Source organism: Hyla sarda, chromosome 8 (genome assembly GCF_029499605.1).
Source record: "Hyla sarda isolate aHylSar1 chromosome 8, aHylSar1.hap1, whole genome shotgun sequence".
NCBI lineage: Eukaryota > Metazoa > Chordata > Amphibia > Anura > Hylidae > Hyla > Hyla sarda.
This window is the reverse complement of record NC_079196.1, coordinates 85,238,683-85,257,329: the sequence shown is the minus strand read 5'-3', so window position 1 is coordinate 85,257,329 and position 18,647 is coordinate 85,238,683. Positions and strand designations below refer to the sequence as shown.

At 42.5% G+C, this 18,647-nt stretch overlaps 1 protein-coding gene across 5 annotated transcripts in view; it reads left to right on the top strand.

Annotated features, from left to right (window-relative positions):
• Window positions 1-18,647, top strand: part of SPAG16 (sperm associated antigen 16) — a 1,122,606-nt gene that overhangs the window by 962,350 nt on the left and 141,609 nt on the right. The window contains exon 16 of one of the 5 annotated variants that reach the window (XM_056536065.1): window positions 3,753-3,808. The exons of 3 other annotated variants lie outside the window; for them this stretch is intronic. In XM_056536065.1, coding sequence (XP_056392040.1) covers window positions 3,753-3,793 — 41 coding nt within the window. In that variant the 3' untranslated portion in view covers window positions 3,794-3,808. Of the gene's footprint in view, window positions 1-3,749; window positions 3,809-18,647 lie in introns of those variants that run through there. One more of the 5 variants, XM_056536062.1, reaches the window with a different exon arrangement.

Below are 18,647 nucleotides of genomic sequence, written 5' to 3'. Positions count from 1 at the left end.
TATGACCATGTTTACCACGGGAGCCACCCATGGCTAGCAGAGCACACTGAGCAAGTAGAAAGTCACTAGTATGAAAGTCCCTAAAGCACTGCACTCCCTTGATGAATTGAAGTGTTGTCTGCAGATATTGTGGAATGCACCACCAGTACCAGCAATAACTCAGGTCCCACTCAGGGTACTCACAGTCAGCAAGGCCAGTAGCAGACCAGGGGGGGAGGAAGCATGCACAGGACAGTCCAAGAAGAGTACCTCCTGATGCAGGCCAAACAGCTGAAATGAGCCGGACAGTAGGGCCAGAGAGGGTTAATGTCAACTCACAGCTAGCAGGATGCCCTCAGCACTTCGTCCCAGCAAGGGGCTACCAAGCAGGGGACAACACTCTGCACCTTCACTGCCTCCCCAGCCAGCTGCCGTGGGAGTAACCACAGCAACCAGCTATGCCCCACCCACGAAGGCTGAAGATGGCGCCCAGCTCCAAGGATGGCCAGAGACCCGAAGTCCAACACTGCCAGCAGGAGGGACTGCCCACCACTCTCACCGCCACAACGCAGGAACCGGAGGATCGCAGCACCGGACCTCACCACACTGCCAGTAACCCGGATCCACAGGCCGCAGAAGTTGACTGCTCCCCGACCGCAGCTGCTGACAGGACCAGTACCACAAGCTCCTCGCAGACTCCCCCGGCGTTCAGCCGCCCACCGGAGACAGACCAGCACGTCAGGGTGAGTAGAAAGCAGAGTTAATTCACCGGGGTAATGGGAGCTCCTGTGAGATGCGACCGCTCACTCTGGCATTCAGGCCACGCCCCCAAACCTATAAACATACACTGAAGCATGCAAATAGGCACTGTCAGATCCATAATCTTGACAAAACATTAACCTTTCTAATATACTTCATAAGATAATTTTATTTTCTTTTTATAGAAATCATGGCTTATAAAATCATAGCTTTGTCCAAGCTGAAGCACAGGCATGGACAATGTCCAGTTAGTGAGGGTGGGCTAGCACTCCTCTGTGTCTGATAGGATGGGAGAGAGCACAGAGGAGTATTATCAGACAGGAGAGTGCACAGATGAGTACTATCAGACAGGAGAGAGCACAGACGAGTCCTATCAGACAGGAGAGAGCACAGAGGAGTGCTATCAGACAGGAGAAAGCACAGAGGAGTACTATCAGACAGGAAATGGTGAGTGCCCACTAAATTTCTGTTTTTCTGTTTGAAAGATTGCATTCATCCTTGTTACATTTGTGTATAGTCTGTACTTCTTCTGGGCAAATATTCCTATGGACAGTTTGTTGTCCATCTAAATAACCTGACAAAATCAGCATGGGTTGGTTATTGATCCCTCCTGGCTTCTAGCACTTGATGCATAGGTACCAGTAGCCTTCCCCATCTACAACGCTGTTGTAGGATTACATTTTAAGCTTCTAATACATTAACCGAATAGCCAGTACTCTTTTTCCAAGTTCTGATTTACCTGACCTAACATAATTCACTGTAAAGATGGCAATTCAAAATATTGCTGCTGTCTTAACCTAAATTGTAGTGTTCTTTTCAGTGGAATCACTTGCATAGACAAATCCAATTTGTTATCTATGGCTATAAAGTACAACCATAAAGCAGATTGTAACAAATTTAGGACTGTCAAATGTAATTATGATTGCTGTCCACAGAAGCAGAGAGACATAATCACAATGTGGGTTTGACTTTATATCCCATGGTGGCAGGCTCTGTATCAGTTTTACTAGCCTCAAATTATAATATGTACAACCCTTCTGATACAGTTAGCAGATGCTCAGTATCCTTGCATACATGCACTCACTTCTCCATATGTTTGTTCTTTTAAAATCTCATTCTAATTATTTATAAGATATGCAAGCTGAAATATACCATTGGTCATCTAAGACTAGGGCTACATGACTACCTTGGCTGCAATGCAAATTTCACAGTTGTTACATTACAACATACAAATTGTCGCAACTGCAATGCAACAGTTGCTGGAAATGCGAACCTGCTGTCCGGGCATTTCAACTTTTCACTTTACCTTCATTGGCAGTAATGCAGACAGTTGACAATAAGACCTTTTGGCCGTGTGGCGCAGCCAAAGTAGCTGTGTAGTCAGCCATTTAAGTTAAGTGCCAGCAATTGTCTATTGATGTTAAAAAACAAAAAATGGACTATGTAAACCAGAGCCTAGATTTATTAACTGTATAGGTATTCAGTGTTTTTCAACCAGTGTATTGATTGTTCATTGTGAAACTAATGTGATCAAGAACAGTGAGGACAGAGTGTGGTCGACCACGGTTTTAGGTCCGGTTGTAAAAGCGCATACGGGGCAAAAATGAGCCGACCGGACCGAACGTTTCACTGCGGTCGGCTTATTGAAATGAATTACATACGGGAGAGCATATGAAGGCATACGGGAGCGCAAGTTTTTAGCTCTCCCCTACCGTATGCACTCCCGTATGGGGGAAAACCTAATGGGAACCCAGCCTTACATGCTTTTTGTGCTGTGTGCAACAAAGGTGTGTGGCTTCACTTAAAAGTGGTTTTGACTCAGGAGAGTGGATGGCTGTGCGCCAACTACTAGTTGGTCTAAACTTGAACTAGACAGTCTACAGCTTTACCGAATGTATCAAACAGCCTGAGCCATGTTGATAAATTTGGGGCACTCTGAGACTATGCTCACATATGGTATTTTGAGCGATTTTACAGCTCAAAAATGGCCCAAAAAAGGTTGCATAGAAAAAAAACTATGAAAAGACTGTGGGAATATGGCCTTAGATTGGCTAATCTACGTTTGCAAGTATACCCTGGTGTATATGTAAGGAGATCCAAGGATAGCCATATATGCCATAAAAATGTGTAATTCTAAACAAGAAAATTGATAGTCTCCTATGGTAGCATTTTATATAATAGTAAATTATCAGTGATAGTCCATATTCTATGCTTCACCCTTGCTATGGGCATTACATAGTGTTGAGCGCTAGTGTTGAATTCACACACATTTTACTATCTCTAAGGGGCTATACTAAGGGGCTTTGTGCATTTTCCATCTTTCATGTATCTTGTTTCGTGTAAGAAGTCATGTCATGTATTTATAATGCCATTGTTGATTTGGTGTTGATTGCGTCCTATTGTCTTAGTGTTGTGACCCAATCACTTTTTGAGCATTGATTATTACCAGTCAAATAAACTTGAAAAGGTTTAAAATGAAAACAAAAAAGTGTAAACTATTAATAAAAGAAGCATTTATGGGTCTTTAGAACATGTAGTGACATAGAGGGCTCATACTGAAAGATAATATTACTGTCAGAGCTCATCACAATGTGCGCAGCATGGGCCAGAAATCTATTCCCTACACAGGACCGTAATCTTCTGCTAATTAGCTCCAAAACATCACCGAAGTTGATCTAATTGGTATCACAGTTTGACATGTACTTAGCAGCGCGAGGCTAATGAATAGGACTGTCCTACATGCAAGCAGGCAGTCTGACCCAAAGATCCCCGGCTCTTGGAAACAAAGCAGGCATCTTTTATTTGTGGAGAGACCATTGGCCCCTCCTGGCACTTGTAAATAAAAGAACATTTTAGAAATGTGTCCCTATGCTTCAGATTAAATGACTAACAAGTAAACTGATGTATAAAACTATATTTGTTATCCTTTATACTAGCAAAATGTTTAAAATGTAAGTGTTCATTTAAACTCTATACGGATACCTATCATATTTATGTTCTTTTCTATATAGTAGATGTCACAACGGGCAATGATAAATGTGGCCCTGTGCCCTAAACCTCTGTCCTGGCCTCCTAAATAGGATGGTCTCAACCACGGTGCCAGTGCCTACCCTACTTAAGTGCTGGGCATAGCAATGCCAAATACAATAAAACAGGACACAATGGGTTAAACAGGCACAGAACAAGAAGCAATAACAAAATTCAGGGAATGAACAGACAGACAGAGAAGTCAGGTAAGCCAAGTCAAAAACCAAGATAGCTGCTCAGTACAGAATCCAAAAGCAAAAATAAGTTTGGTCAGAGTTTACAGGGTTAAAAAGGACCTGTGGCCAACTCACAAAAAATGAGTGATAAATAGCTTAGGGTGTCCTGATCACACACCTTTTTACAGATTCTTAATACATCCTTCTGTTCCTTAGATTTAAGGCTTTATAGTTTGTCTGACAATTCAGGGAATTGGGAATTAAATTTTAATAAAAGGAGTAAATATCAGGTGATGGGCCAGATTATACCGTCAGGGGGTTTGTATTAGGCAGACACTCCTCTCCATTTACACCCCTGACTGTATAATCATGCCAATCACCTGATATTCACTCCCATAAATTAAGTTCCCCTTCATCTGATTGATTCTGATTCTGATTAATTATCAGACAAGCTCATATCTCGGGAGCGGGAGGATGTATCAAGAAACTGTTAAAAGGTTTGTGATCAGGACATCATAAGCTATTTAATAAGCTTAATTTTTGGGGTTTGCCACAGGTTCTCTTTAAAGGGGTACTCCAGTCCTAAGGCATCTTATCCCCTATCCAAAGGATAGGGGATAAGATGTCTGACCCCGGGGGTCCCGCCGCTAGGGACTCCCGCAATCTTGCATTCGGCACCCACCTCTTTGAGCTGCACGCTGCGCTGCCAGCTCACAAACTGCCGGGTGCCGACGTCACGATACTCCGCCCCGTGTGACATCATGTCCCGCCCCTGCTATGCAAGTATATGGGAGTGGGCGTGACATAACACGGAGGCGGAATCGTGATGCGGGACCCCCGCGGTCAGACATCATATCCCCTATTCTTAGTATAGGGGATAAGATGTCTTAGGGCCGGAGTACCCCTTTAATATAGCAAAGAAGAAGACAGAAGCAAGCGTGACAAAGAAACACAAGATGACGTGGATGATGTGGAGGCCACGAGGCTCTGACGCTGAACATCACACTCTAAACGAACGCAGGGTGCAGCACAGAGATCGTGGGGGCCCCCAGAGCGATCAGAAATTCTTTGGATAGGGGATAAGATGTCTTGGGGCGGAGTACACCTTTAAGGCATGAAGTGGTTAAAGGATAAATGAAAAGCAAAATAATTTCCCTTTTTTTATGCTTGTTGTCAATTTTTTCAGTTTACACAGGTAAAAAAAAAACAGTTCGAACATTCAGTAGGCTAATGCTATATGATTTGCACCTACTGTTGCTAAATGTTCAACATTTAAAGGGGTGTTAAGAACTCTATTGTGCTTTCATAGGATATTTCTTAAATGTCTGACCACCATCGATAGACTGGCAGCTCCATGATCTCTCTGCTATGCCAAAGAAAGCAGAAGACAGCAGCCAAAAAAAAGGAGGGGAAGAAGGAGAGAGCAGGTTGAGCGTACATTCTGCTCGCTCTGTTACAGTCTACGGCTCACATGTTTTTGTAGCTCATGTAGAGCAGCCTGTAAATAAATGCTGCATTAGACATATCCTACAAATAAGATTAAGCTAAATCTGCTGCTTTCTTTCTGGCTCCATGTAGCATTGCACCTTTTTTACACCTATAACACTGGTTTCCGATATTATTAATTTAAGAGCAGAAACAATCGCTTGTTACAGACGCAATCCAAATGTAACTATGAAGTACGTGATACGATTGCCGAACACCACAATCTGTTGACTCTTTGGATTATACCAGTAAGATTATTTCAGCATTTGTTCTTCGGAAGGATTTTCCATGCCTGGTGAAAGGTGACATTGAACAGAAAAATATTGCGGGATGCCTGTTTTTCTCAAGCCTTTGTGAGTCGTAAAAGGTCTGAACTGCTGTATACGAAGCGTCAAGAGAAGTCTTGTATTAGTGCGGATGTAATTATGATTGAGTGGAGAGTTCTAGCTCATTTATTTACTTGTTGATGTAGAACTATTACCAGGCAACCTACTCTAACATTACCAGCCCACATGCAGATAGGCATATCACCGAACAGCAATGAAATGTTCACACTGATGCCGTTACACATTTTTAACACCTCCATAACCAAATCGACTTCAGTCAGCCCATTCCAATTTATATGATGAGGTTAGCTTAGACAAAGACCTAGCCATGCTGATATGATCCATTCATAGTCAAATTTCACTACTTTTAATAAAACCTTCAGTGGAGGGATTGGCCCTGAATGACAGGGATCAGTTTTCCTTTATATGCAGACATTTATACCTTGATGAAAGTAAATCTTCACAAAGAAGAACCCTATCTCTAAAGAAGACCATATATTATAGCAATGAAGCCCATCATATCATAATAGTAATCTGAGTGAATACATGAAATTGTGAGATCTCGTGATCTCTCATATTTAAAAAAAATACTGGAGATCCTTGTGCATTTCTTTTTTTATAGTATAAGTTATATTCTGCACATTTGACTAACAATGCATTTCCTTGCAGGCTCCGGCAATGCATTTCCTTGCAGACTCCGCAGAAAGAATAGCCTTGGCTATTCTTTCTGTGGACGCCGGGATAGAAATTCTGAACAGTGCCACCGAATCCTATTAAAATCAATGGGACTCTGCAGCAGCAGTATGTCCTAGCGGAAGATTCCGTGTGGGCATTTCACATAATTTTTTTAGCTGCTGAATACTACAAAGGAAATTCTTTTCTTTTTGGAACACAGAGCTCTCTCTGTTGACATTACGAGCACAGTGCTCTCTGCTGACATCTCTGTCCATTTTAAGAACTGTCCAAAGTAGGAGAAAATGGACAGAGATGTCAGCAGAGAGCACTGTGCTCGTGATGTCAGCAGAGAGCTCTGTTTTCCAAAAAGAAAATCATTTCCTTTGTAGTATTCAGCAGCTAATAAGTACTGTTTTTTTTTGTTTTTTTGTAGAAGTAATTTACAACTGTTTAACTTTCTGGCACCAGTTGATTAAAAAAAAAAAAAAATTCCACCGGAGTACCCCTTTAAGTGCTGTATTTTTCATTTATGGCTCAATAATCATTTACATTTTTTCAGCTAGTTTTTACATGGAAAGTAGACTTACATCAGAACAAAATTTGTGTGTGAACATAACCTCATCCAGTCTATACTAGGCCTAGTTTATGTAGAGATCAGCCTAGAAAGCACAACAAATTAAGGACTGTGTCACACATTTTTTTTTAACTGCCACTTCCAAAGCCAGGGGTGCATTTCCCATTGTCCAAAATATATAATCTGCATTTTGTAGTGTTTCATTTAGAAACATGGAAAGGACTGTTTATTGGCTTACCACTCCAATCTCCGTTGCCTGTGCACTGTGCTTACACTGCTGCGCAGAATATACAGTGAAATAAAGTCTATCTCACAAGCATCGAATGTGATCCTTTATGCCCTGAAACTCAATGTAGCCAGTACTAGTCAGTAGTGAAAATATACCCTGAATATTCAGAGAAGTGGAAGAACTTTGAATCCTAAGAGGCAACGTTGGGCTGAATTTTAGTAGAGCATTGAGAAGATGTACCGATTATAGCTTTTGTCACATACTTTGAGAAAAAATGGTCTAAAGAACAATGGCAAAATAGCCATTCTGGTTATTTGTTAATAATGCATAAGAGCTACTCCAGAATGCCTGCCACTGTTGTATCATACTTAGCTGCTACTATTGGCTTATTGTCCTACACACGTACCACCACAGGAGTAGATCCAGGAGCTGAGGTTTAGGGCATTAAGTAAGTTTTGGAGTGCAGTCACACAGTGACAAGGCTTATGTGTTGGACTGTTGAGTATGTCAAGATCTGATCTGCAGCTTTCTCCTGTGGTTCAGTCAGCAGTGGACTGGGGTTCTTCGCCCCTAGACATCTTATCCCCTATGCTGCCACTGGGGACCCCCCGCGATCTCCCTGCTGCACCTGGTGTTAGTTTAGAGCTTCAAGTGCAGCATTGGAGGCTCATGACATCACAGCCTTGCCCCCTCAATGCAAGTCTATGGGAAGAGGACGTGACAGATGTCATGCCTCCTCCCATAGACTTGCATTGAGGGGGTGTGGCAGTGATGTGCAGGGCGTGGCCGTGACCTCACGAGCCTTCACCCCACATCGCTAGTCATCCGGCTCCAATGCCGCAGCCGAGATCCTTTGGATAGGGGATAAGATGTCTAGGAGTGGAATACCCCTTTAAGTCAGTACCGTGACATCCTCCTGACTGAGTGAGATGTTGCATTTGTGATTCAGCTTGTTTGTTAGTCTGTAGGTACATGAATAGGATTTTAATCACCCCACTCTATGAACTCCATTGTCTAAGGCCAACTTCAGGTCGGCTATAATGCGGCCACATAATACATCCATATTACTTCTGTAGTTCTATTGAACAGGAATGCGATGACTCTGGATTCCTCTGGAAATTTAGGTTTGATTCAGTAGAAGGAGGTTTGGGTATTGCAGCTGTTATATGAATGCTAAAATGTGGCCACATTTGAGCTACAGCTAGATTGGTATGAATAACAGCTGTTACAGCATCAGTAATGCCTTCATGGTCATTTGGTCATTGAGTAACATTGAATTATACACATATTTTTTATAAAACAATTTTTGTTTTCAATTTCATTGCATAAATAAATTCTAAAATGTCATATGAAGAACAATAGCATGCACTCACCCCAGAGACTGTGTCTATACGTCCGTAGGTTCGGGATCTCAGGGGAGCATCAGGTGAGAACCGAAGCGCTCAGAGGCTACCCCGGTCGTTTCACGCGACTATGCGCGCTTCTTCCGGCCTCTGGAGAGGCCGGAAGAAGTGCGCATAGTCGCGTGAAACGACCGGCGTAGCCTCTGAGAGCTTCAGTTCTCACCTGATGCTTCCCTGACATCCCGAACCTCCGGACGTATAGACACAGTCTCTGCAGTGAGTGCATGCTATTGTTCTTAATATGCCATTTCAAGTTCCTGCCTCTATATTGCATGCACCCACAGATGTTACTCATCTCGCTGGATCGGCATTTAATTCCGCACATATATCCTTTTTCCTTATTGAGTGGGTATTTTTCAATAGTGCTCTCCTCTACCTTTCCTTACTACATGGTAAGATCTAATATGTATTACAAAATACATCCATAGGTCTACTGAACACGTAAACATAGCAGCAAAATTGCTCTTTACTTACAAATAGGCTGTACTCTCCCTTTAATCTGCACCCAGTGACAAAGTTTCCTCTTATGATTAAACTAGCTTTGTTCCTTATTTGCTTCAATTTACTCAATCCAGCTCCAATGTATTAGTTTCCTGTGAGTTATCTATGCATAGTGAGCACTCGGCTCTGCCCACATGGCCTCTGCCCACTGCAGTTAGCTTAGCAATCAGTCGCATGTACTTTGCCTTAAAATGTGTTAACTTTTTAAATGAAAACAGTTTGTTCTCCCATTTGTATAAATGTCGCTTCCAGTCGAGTGATTTATGCCTCAGCGTGCACAGTTCAGTACCTCCAGCACAACTGCTAATTCTCAAAGTGCTGATGTGGTGCTTTATATTGGGAAGTGGGTCCCACGGCACCTTGGTTATAAACATTAAGTATTTGCATTACCTTTTCTGAGCCTTCGTGGAATGAATTAACTATTAATTGAATTTTAGTTGGAACAAAAACAGGGTGTGTTCCATTAAATCACTGCAATACCCGCTTCATATGCAGCACATTTTTGCTTTCCATATCTTAAAGGGGTACTCCGGTGAAAACCTTTTTTCTTTTAAATCAACTGGTGGCAGAAAGTTAACCTCTTCAGGACACAGGGCGTATGGATATGCCCTGCATTCCGAGTCCTTAAGGACCGAGGGCGTATCCATACGCCTGTGGGAAATCCGGTCCCCACCGCTAGCCGGTTGGGGACCGGAGCCGGATGCCTGCTGAAATCATTCAGCAGGCACCCTGGCACATCGCCCAGGGGGGTCCTGACACCCCTCCATGTCGGCGATCGGAGAAAATCGCATGTCAATTCAGACATGCGATTTTCTCCAATTCCGGGCTGATCGGGTCTCTGGTGACCCGATCACTCGGAAAATAGGGCTGATCGGAGTTGTCAGCAACAGCCCCGATCAGCCTAAAGGATAGGAGTGAGGTTGCAAAGCTGCGATCTACTCCTATCCCCTGGCATTAGTCAGAACGGAGTTCTGACCAATGGCAGCGCAGGACAGGGGGTTGCCATGGCAACCCCCCATTCTGCCCGCCCCTGGATGTCGAGGGGCTCTGGGAAGAAGATGGAGGCCGTACCTGCAGGAGAAGATGCCTGGGGACCTGGGATCTTCGCTGGAGCCTGCAGGATCCTGATCAGGTAGGGAATCGACAGTGGGGGGGGGGGGGAATTGAAAGTGAAAGTAAATCGATCTTTACTGTGGCAACCACTAGGGGGGCCAAACTGCAACTCCCAGCATGCCCAGAGAGCCAAAGGCTGTCTGGGCATGCTGGGAGTTGTAGTTTTGCAACATCTGGAGGGTCACAGTTTGGAGACCACTGTTACAGTGGTGCCCAAACAGTAGCCCTCCAGATGTTGCCAAACTACAACTTTCAGCATGCCTCGACTGCCCAGGCATGCTGGGAGTTGTAGTTCTGTGACATCTGTCCCTTTTTAGCAATTTAGCAATTTTCATGACATTTTTGAAAATTGCTGCTCTACTTTGAAGCCCTCTAATTTTTTCAAAAAGCAAAAGCATGTTCATTTTATGATGCCAACATAAAGTGGACATATTGTATTTGTGAAGAAAAATAAAATGTATTTGGAATATCCATTTTCCTTACAATTAGAGAGCTTCAAAGTTAGAAAAATGCTAAATTATCAACATTTTCATGAAATTTGGGGATTTTTCACCAAAAAAGGATGCAATTAACGCTGAAAATTTACCACCAAAATAAAGTATAATATGTCACGAAAAAACAATCTCAGAATCAGAATATTCGGTAAAAGCGTTTTCGTGTTATTAATTTGTAAAGTGACAGTGGTCATAATTGCGAAAAAGGGCTCAGTCCTTAAGGTGAAAAAGGTCTGCGTCCTTAAGGGGTTAAACATATTTGTAAATTCCAGTACTTCCAGTACTTATTAGCTGCTGAATGCTACAGAGGAAATTCCTTTCTTTTTGGACACTGATGACATCACGAGCACAGTGCTCTCTGCTGACATCTCTGTCCATTTTAGCAAACATGCATAGCAGATGTATGCTAAGGGCAGCATGGTGGCTCAGTGGTTAGCATTGCTTCCTTGCAGTGCTGGGGACTTGAGTTCAAATCCTACTAAGGACAACAATAAATAAAGCGTTATTATTATAATAACGTCAGCAGAGAGAACTGTGCTCGTGATGTCATCAGAGAGCATTCCAAAAAGAAAAGAATTTCCTCTGTAGTATTCAGCAGCTAATAAGTACAGGAAGGATTAAGATTTTTTTATAGAAGTAATATTACATATTACAAATATGTTTAACTTTCTGCCACCAGTTGATTTAAAAGAAAAAAGGTTTTCACCAGAGTACCCCTTTAATCTCTCAGGCTCGCTGCTATTGAATAGTAAGCAAGGGTGTTTTGTTACCATTCAGTTTTCTTTTGTGTTTATAAAGATTATTATTATTATTTTTGCTTATATAGACAGCATAAGCCATTATTAAGAATTATAGTAGAGACCCTTATATATACCTTGTGGAGAGCAGAGCACCTGTACGTGAAGGCTACCAGTCACAAACACACTGTTGTAGATAATTATGTGAGCGGAACTGTGGCCTAAGCTGACTGGATAATATAAATGACACTGTGGGTGCTGTATTCCAAAATCATAAGTGCATAAACATTAATAATGTCAGAAGAAATTAGAAGGGCACTAACCACTATTATGTCTTCTTAGTCATCATTCCGACGTTCGGAGTTGCGGAGAGGCATGGACAAAAGAAATCAGGGCGCTCAGAGGCTACAGCTGTTTCATGTGTATTGACACCCTTCTTCAGAAGTACGTCATTATGCATGAAACGGCTGTAGCCTCTGAGTGCCCTGATTTTGTCTGCCCATGCCTCTACGCATCACTGAATGCCGAGATGAAGACTAAGAAGACATAATAGCAGTTAGTGCCCTTCCAGTTTCTTCTGACATGTTAACCTATTTTACTTGATGTGGCATGCATTTTGGCTGTTTTCTGCTGTAATTTTCCAAAATCATGGACAAAACCAGAAAAAAATGCAACAAGAAATACAATCTGTGAACACAGCCTCAGGAGAGCTGTGTATCTAATATATATCTCTGATTCCATAGAGGTGGCAGCAGTATACAGAGCTGGGTGGGGAACGGTAAGTACCATATATACTCGAGTATAAGCCGAGTTTTTCAGCACAATTTTTCGTGCTGAAAACGCCCCCCTCGGCTTATACTTGAGTGAACTCTCCGCCTGTCAATCCCTACATCAGTGGTCTTCAACCTGCGGACCTCCATAGGTTTCAAAACTACAACTTCCAGCATGCCCGGACAGCCATCGGCTGTCCGGGCATGCTGGGTGTTGTAGTTTTGAAACCTCTGGAGGTCTGCATGTTGAAGACCACTGCGGCCTTCGTCATCATCCAACCCCCTCCTTTTGTTTTGTACTCACCTCCCCTCGGCGGGAAGTTAGGGTGAGCTGGTCCGGCCATCTATGCTGCAGGGACTGTCCGGTGGGGAGGATTAGTCGTTGCGGGCTGTCCATTTTCACCGGGGGGGGGGGCCTCTTCTCCGCACTTCGGGCCCGGTGTGTGACGTTGCCTTGACGACGACGCACAGGGACTTTCATATGCAATGTCTCTGTGCGTCGTGGCCGGACCCGAAGCGCAGAGAAGAGGCTCCCCCGGTGAAGATGGACAGCCCGGAACGACTAATCCTCCCCACCGGACGGTCCCTGCAGCATAGATGGCCCGGACCAGCTCACCCTAACTTCCCGTGAGGGGAGGTGAGTACAAAACAGAAGGGGGTCTGGATGATGACGAAGGCCGCAGTTTCAAAACTACAACACCCAGCATGCCCGAACAGCCGATGGCTGTCCGGGCATGTTGGGACTTGTAGTTTTTCAACATCTGGAGGTCCGCAGGTTTAAGACCACTGATGAAGAGATTGACAGGCAGTGATGTTAAATTAGGGGCCTCGGCTTATATTCGGGTCGGCTTATACTCGAGTATATACGGTAAACTAGCAGGAGTGATCTAATAGGTGAGGATGTCTTTCTGTAGTTCATAGTAAGTCAGCTGACCCAGAACGTGACATCATTTTGGCACATGCAACTTTCCGTGAGTTAGACTGGTGATCAAATGACCAAGTTAGTGTAATGAAACACATGGATACAGCTGTGCTGGAATGTAACAAATGGTGCCATATAACTAGTTATGGTGAGGAGGCATGAACCCCCCCATAATAAATAAATAAACATGGAGGGCTTCTTTAATATAAGTACCTTTATTCTAAACAGTATTTAGAATACAATTTCTAATTTGGGCTTAGGTATTTATATCCTGGTCGGTGAATACATTATGAACCATTATAAAATCCAGGAGTCTCGTACAGCCTTGTTTACAGGAAACGCTCAAAACATATTTAATATTTTCGGAATAAAATGCAATAATCGCTGCTCTGCAAATTGTTTTTGTAATTTGTCTATAGAAAACACAAGTGAAGACGTCTAGGATGCAGGAAGCTTTTGGGGATGGGGGAGGGGGAGTAATATAACGTAGACATAAACATAAATTTAGGTTGCTGAATATTTCCGCAGCATCTTCAGCGAGGATTGTATGGCAAAGAATATAAACAATCTCCTTAACACATACGCACATGTTTAATTCAGCTTTTCGTTCACTTGTAAGAATGCAGGAGAGCAGCTTGATTAAAATGTCAGTAGGCGCACACTGTTACATGCGGAGTATATCGGGCAGGCTCTAAGCCCTGATGAAATATTCAAGATATATCCATAAGTGGAATTTAATGCAGACGCCTCTTAGAGACAATTATAGAAATGAAGCTGTGTATACCGAATCTGCTTGATGTTCTTTTGAAGTATTTTTTTTTTCAAGATCTTAGAAATAGGAGGCTGGGATTGAGAGCTGTATTGTCTAAGGAAGGGCTGCGAATCCCTACTTCAGACATCTGACATGTCATCTATAATGGCTGCATTCTGCCAGTATTTTCTATCATGCTAATAGGCTATACTGCATTCTAGCTGATAGGTTGGAATACTCTTTCAGCAGCAAATGAATGTAATGAATAATAGGGGATGAAAATAATTCAATTGCTTCAGTGTGGAATCTATAATGTGGTGTAAGTAACATGAAGGGTTTTGTGGTGTAAGGAACAAGAAGAGTTTATCATAAGACGAGAAGGGGAGAGAGGGTGATGGATCTGTGCGGGGGGGGGGGGGGGTGGTGGTGGTAATGAAGAGGACCATTTTTGGACGTGTAGCGCTTCTTCTGTCCTGTTCTATGGAGTTTGGGTGCAAGATCAACCCTATTCCTCAAACCATTCCTGAACAACTTTGGCAATGGGGCAAGTCGCATTATACTGCTAAGAGTCTGGCTGTCTTTAGGGAATACTGTTGTCAAGAAGGGTTTTACTTACAGGTAGGTGATATGTGTCAAGTGTGGCCGTGCCTCTACATTGTGTTACTAGGTTTCCGTCATCATTATTAACTTTCCGAGTTCGCGCGTGCGCACACTGCCGGCGGCTCCGCTAGTGATAGCGGAATGCAGACAGACACACTCTGACATTCCCAACGTACTTGGATCATTTAATAACCATTCTTTTTTTTAAACGATATATATTATTTATTGTATTGACAGTATTGACGTTACTGTAGTATGATTTATTCTATTTTAAAGTATCTTTTAACTTTGCTTGATTCTGTGTATGTGAGACAATCCCCACGCCCACTAGGGGGCGGAGCCTAGCAGCTTTTTTGTCCTCCTTGTTTCACATCTAAACCTGCTCTGTTTAACCATGGTCCTACACTGCCTGTACATCTGATGAAGAGGGTCTAAACCTTCGCAACGCGTTATGTTTTTGGCTAAATAAATTGAACCTTTTATCACAAGAAGCTGCCTGAGTGGTGGATTGCGCTACAGAACCTGGAACCTTTCCTGCCTAGCACCAGCACTTGCATCAGATACCTCGGACAGGTTAACCTGTTGCCGATTCCAGGAAGCTGCTCCACCATCACTTATAACCACGCGCTTATTGCTGTTGTGTCTATATACACAACAGTACAAGGTGAGCAAGATTACTTGTTTTACAGCTTCACCATATACATATATACCTTGTTCCAAATGTATTGCCCTATGAGGAGCTCTGCTCTATCTTTTTCTTCATAGAATACATTCCAAGACATAAAAAGCAGGACTCCCCCGGCATGCCTTATTCCATAGTGTATCCTGGTGCCATCTCTTCCACAGTTATGCAACACTCACCTTGTCATGTACATGATATGAATGAAAACTTTATCTGACCAGGCCAGCTGCTTTTGCTGCTTCATGGCCCAGTCCTTAAGCCATGTTCACACATCCCGAATTTCCATGGGGAATACCACATTGGCATTCTGCCAGAGATTCTGCTATGCTGTGCACACGGCGTAATTTCCGCACCAGATGTTTCTGGCATGGAGATTCCGATTTCCATGTCCGCAGAGAGAACGAACCTGTCCATTCTTTCTGCAGACTCCGCACGGAATGCATAGCCGTCTGAGACGTTGCATTCCTGTGCGGTCCAGCAGCCTCCAGAATGTCCGCATTTTTATTTTATTTCTATTTTATTATTGAGGACGTGTGACCATGGCCTAAAGCTCACATGCTCATTGAAGGCTCTTCCAGCGTTAGACAGATATAGGAGTTTATAACTGTCCTGTGATGCATCTGTTCTGACACCTTTCTATTTTAGCCTCTCACTACCTTTTTCAGCAAATTGTGTGACAGCAGCAGATGAGTTAGCCTTTCATGATTCTCCCCACCTGCATCAATGGCCCTGTGACAGGTTTACCGGTTTTCCTTCTTTGGACCATTCTTGCTACATACTAGGGATGCCCCACAATACCTGATGCTCTGACCCCGTAGTCTAGCCATGACAGTTTGGCCCTCACCACACACATCTTTAGGGGGAGATTTATCAAAACCTGTTCAGAGGAAAAGTTGCCCAATTGCCCATAGCAACCAATCAGAGCGCTTCTTTCATTTTGCAGAGGCCTTGTTAAAAATGAAAGAAGCAATCTGATTGGTTGCTATGGGCAATTGGGCAACTTTTCCTCTGGACAGGTTTAGTCTTTCCAAGTTCCTGCTTTGAAGACATCAACTTCACAAACCCGCTGTTCACTTTCTGCCTAATATAGCCCACTTCTTTACAAGCACCATTGTCACAAGGTTACTTACTCACTTTACCGGTCAGTGGTTTAATGTTATGGAAACTTTTTATTACTTATCACTTATCCTGCACTGATCTTGAGTGACCGCAGCTAGTACAACACTCTCAAGTGTATCAGGCAATAAGTATTATGGTGTACAATAACTAGTGTTGAATTCGAATAGCAAATTTTTATTGCGAATATTGGCACGTCGTGATTTTGCGAATATTTAGAATATAACGAAATATATATATATTTTTTGTTTGTTTTTTCACAGTACACCTCACAATGATGTGTACTGTGTAAATAAAAAGTGATCATCCCTCCCTGTTTCCAGCTTGTGGTTCAAAGAAGGCAAATATGTGAATATTCGCAAATATCGGCACTTCCAGAGGACACTGATCCCTCCCATCTTTTAGCTTGTGGGCCAATGAGAAGGATGCAAATACCGTAGTCAAAGGTTAGCAACACCCCTAGCAGCCAATAGGAAAGTAGTTAGTTGAAAGATATAATCGGTCATGCGCATTTTGCGATTTTCATTACAAATTTCGCATGGAAAAAAGGTTAACGAATATGCGAAATTTGCGAATATATGATGAATATTCGTCCATATATTTGCGAAATATCACGAATATGGCCTATGCCGCTCATCACTAACCATAACCAACAACATAATTTCCACCATGTTCATCTTTGCCACCATATGACAGCATAAAAAAATCTTCTATAGTAATAGGAACAATATTTGTCGAAGAATGTAGCTGCATGGGCAAAGAAACTTGTATCTGGTTTTTCTCTAAACACCAAAGTCTGTATGTGATTATATTTAATAACTTTTATTTATATGAATAATAATATTCCAGAAAACAAGCACTTTAATAATACATAATAGGGAAATGTGTTTCTGTTTATATTTTAGATATATTTTTGTGTGAAACAACTCCCTCCGGTACCACCTCATGGGTAGAGCACATTTTCATATCAGATTTACTGGTGTGTGTTCCTTTTGATAATGCAGCATATTGCACGCCTCCTGATTATGCTATGTCAGCTCTCCAGTGCCTTTTCCATGTCATCTGTCTGAATTGATGAGCAGCACTGCATTCTTTTTGTTATCATGATATCCTATTCAGTTCCATCAAAAAAACTGTCATAAAGGATCTGAAGTTGTAAGGATGTGAGTAGTATCATCTATTGTTTGCACTTTCTGCAGATATATAGTTATATAGAGAGCAGTCACGCAGCTCATTACTGTCACTTATCAGTTGTTGTTCTATTGTTGATCGAAAGCCAAACCAGAGCTGGGATGGGAGCCAGGTACAGATCTGACTATGACCGCCGTACCTTATCTGAAAGGAAAAGCAAACAAAACAATGAAAACACAAACGGAACAGTGTACAAATAGTTGAGTAGATACTTGATTTTGCTTGAAATGGATCTACTTAGTTTTTTGTTTTTAATATCAAAGGCAACTTTCTACTTGTACTGTGTTACTATTGGGCAACGCCAATCTTTGAAGTAAAAATGAAAAAAGTGTAAATTGGTTTTGTGAGTATAAAAAAACATGACTAAGGGCGGGAAGGGTTGATGTCTCAAAAAACCTGGATTTCACACTTACCAATGGAAGTATTGGAGTTTTATTGGAGTTCCCTCCATTGTCATGTGCTTCTTTTGGTATTTTAGTAGAGCTGGTAAAAAATAAGAGTGGGTTATAAAACAAAAAATATATTTGTGGTAACTATGACTTACTGGAAACCGTTAAGCAGGGTCCTATTTTCTTGTGTTTTTGTTTTATAACTAACCTTAAACGAAAATGGTCACCCGCTCACCCACATTAAACCCGATATACCGGGTTATAGCGTGGTGTACAGGAGATTGATGCAGGGTTTCTGGCCTATATATGTACCTGAAGTCCGGCGCCCGGTCCCTCTGAAGTTTGCCTCCTTCCAATGTTGAATTGCACACTGGAGGCGGACCGCTGGCTGAATTTGAATATTTATCGGTGCTGGTCACGTGAGCGCTTGTGCCTACTGACCTGGAAGAAGGCGAAACCCTGCATCGCACTCCTGTTCACCCACACTATAACCCAGTATATCAGGTTTAGTGTGGTGAACGGGTGACCGTTTTCCTTTAATGTTTAGAAACGAGTCTTCTAGAGGATGAAGCAAAGTTTCTCTCATATTGAGAATTCCATGTACTGCTATCGGATCTTTTTCGCATATATCCTGCATCCACTTTGCCCTGTGTATCCCTAGCTGTGCGATACCTCAGTATAAATATTCTCTGTTATATTTTACTTCTATACAATGGTCCAGATTTGCCTGAGGATTTGGGCCAATAAC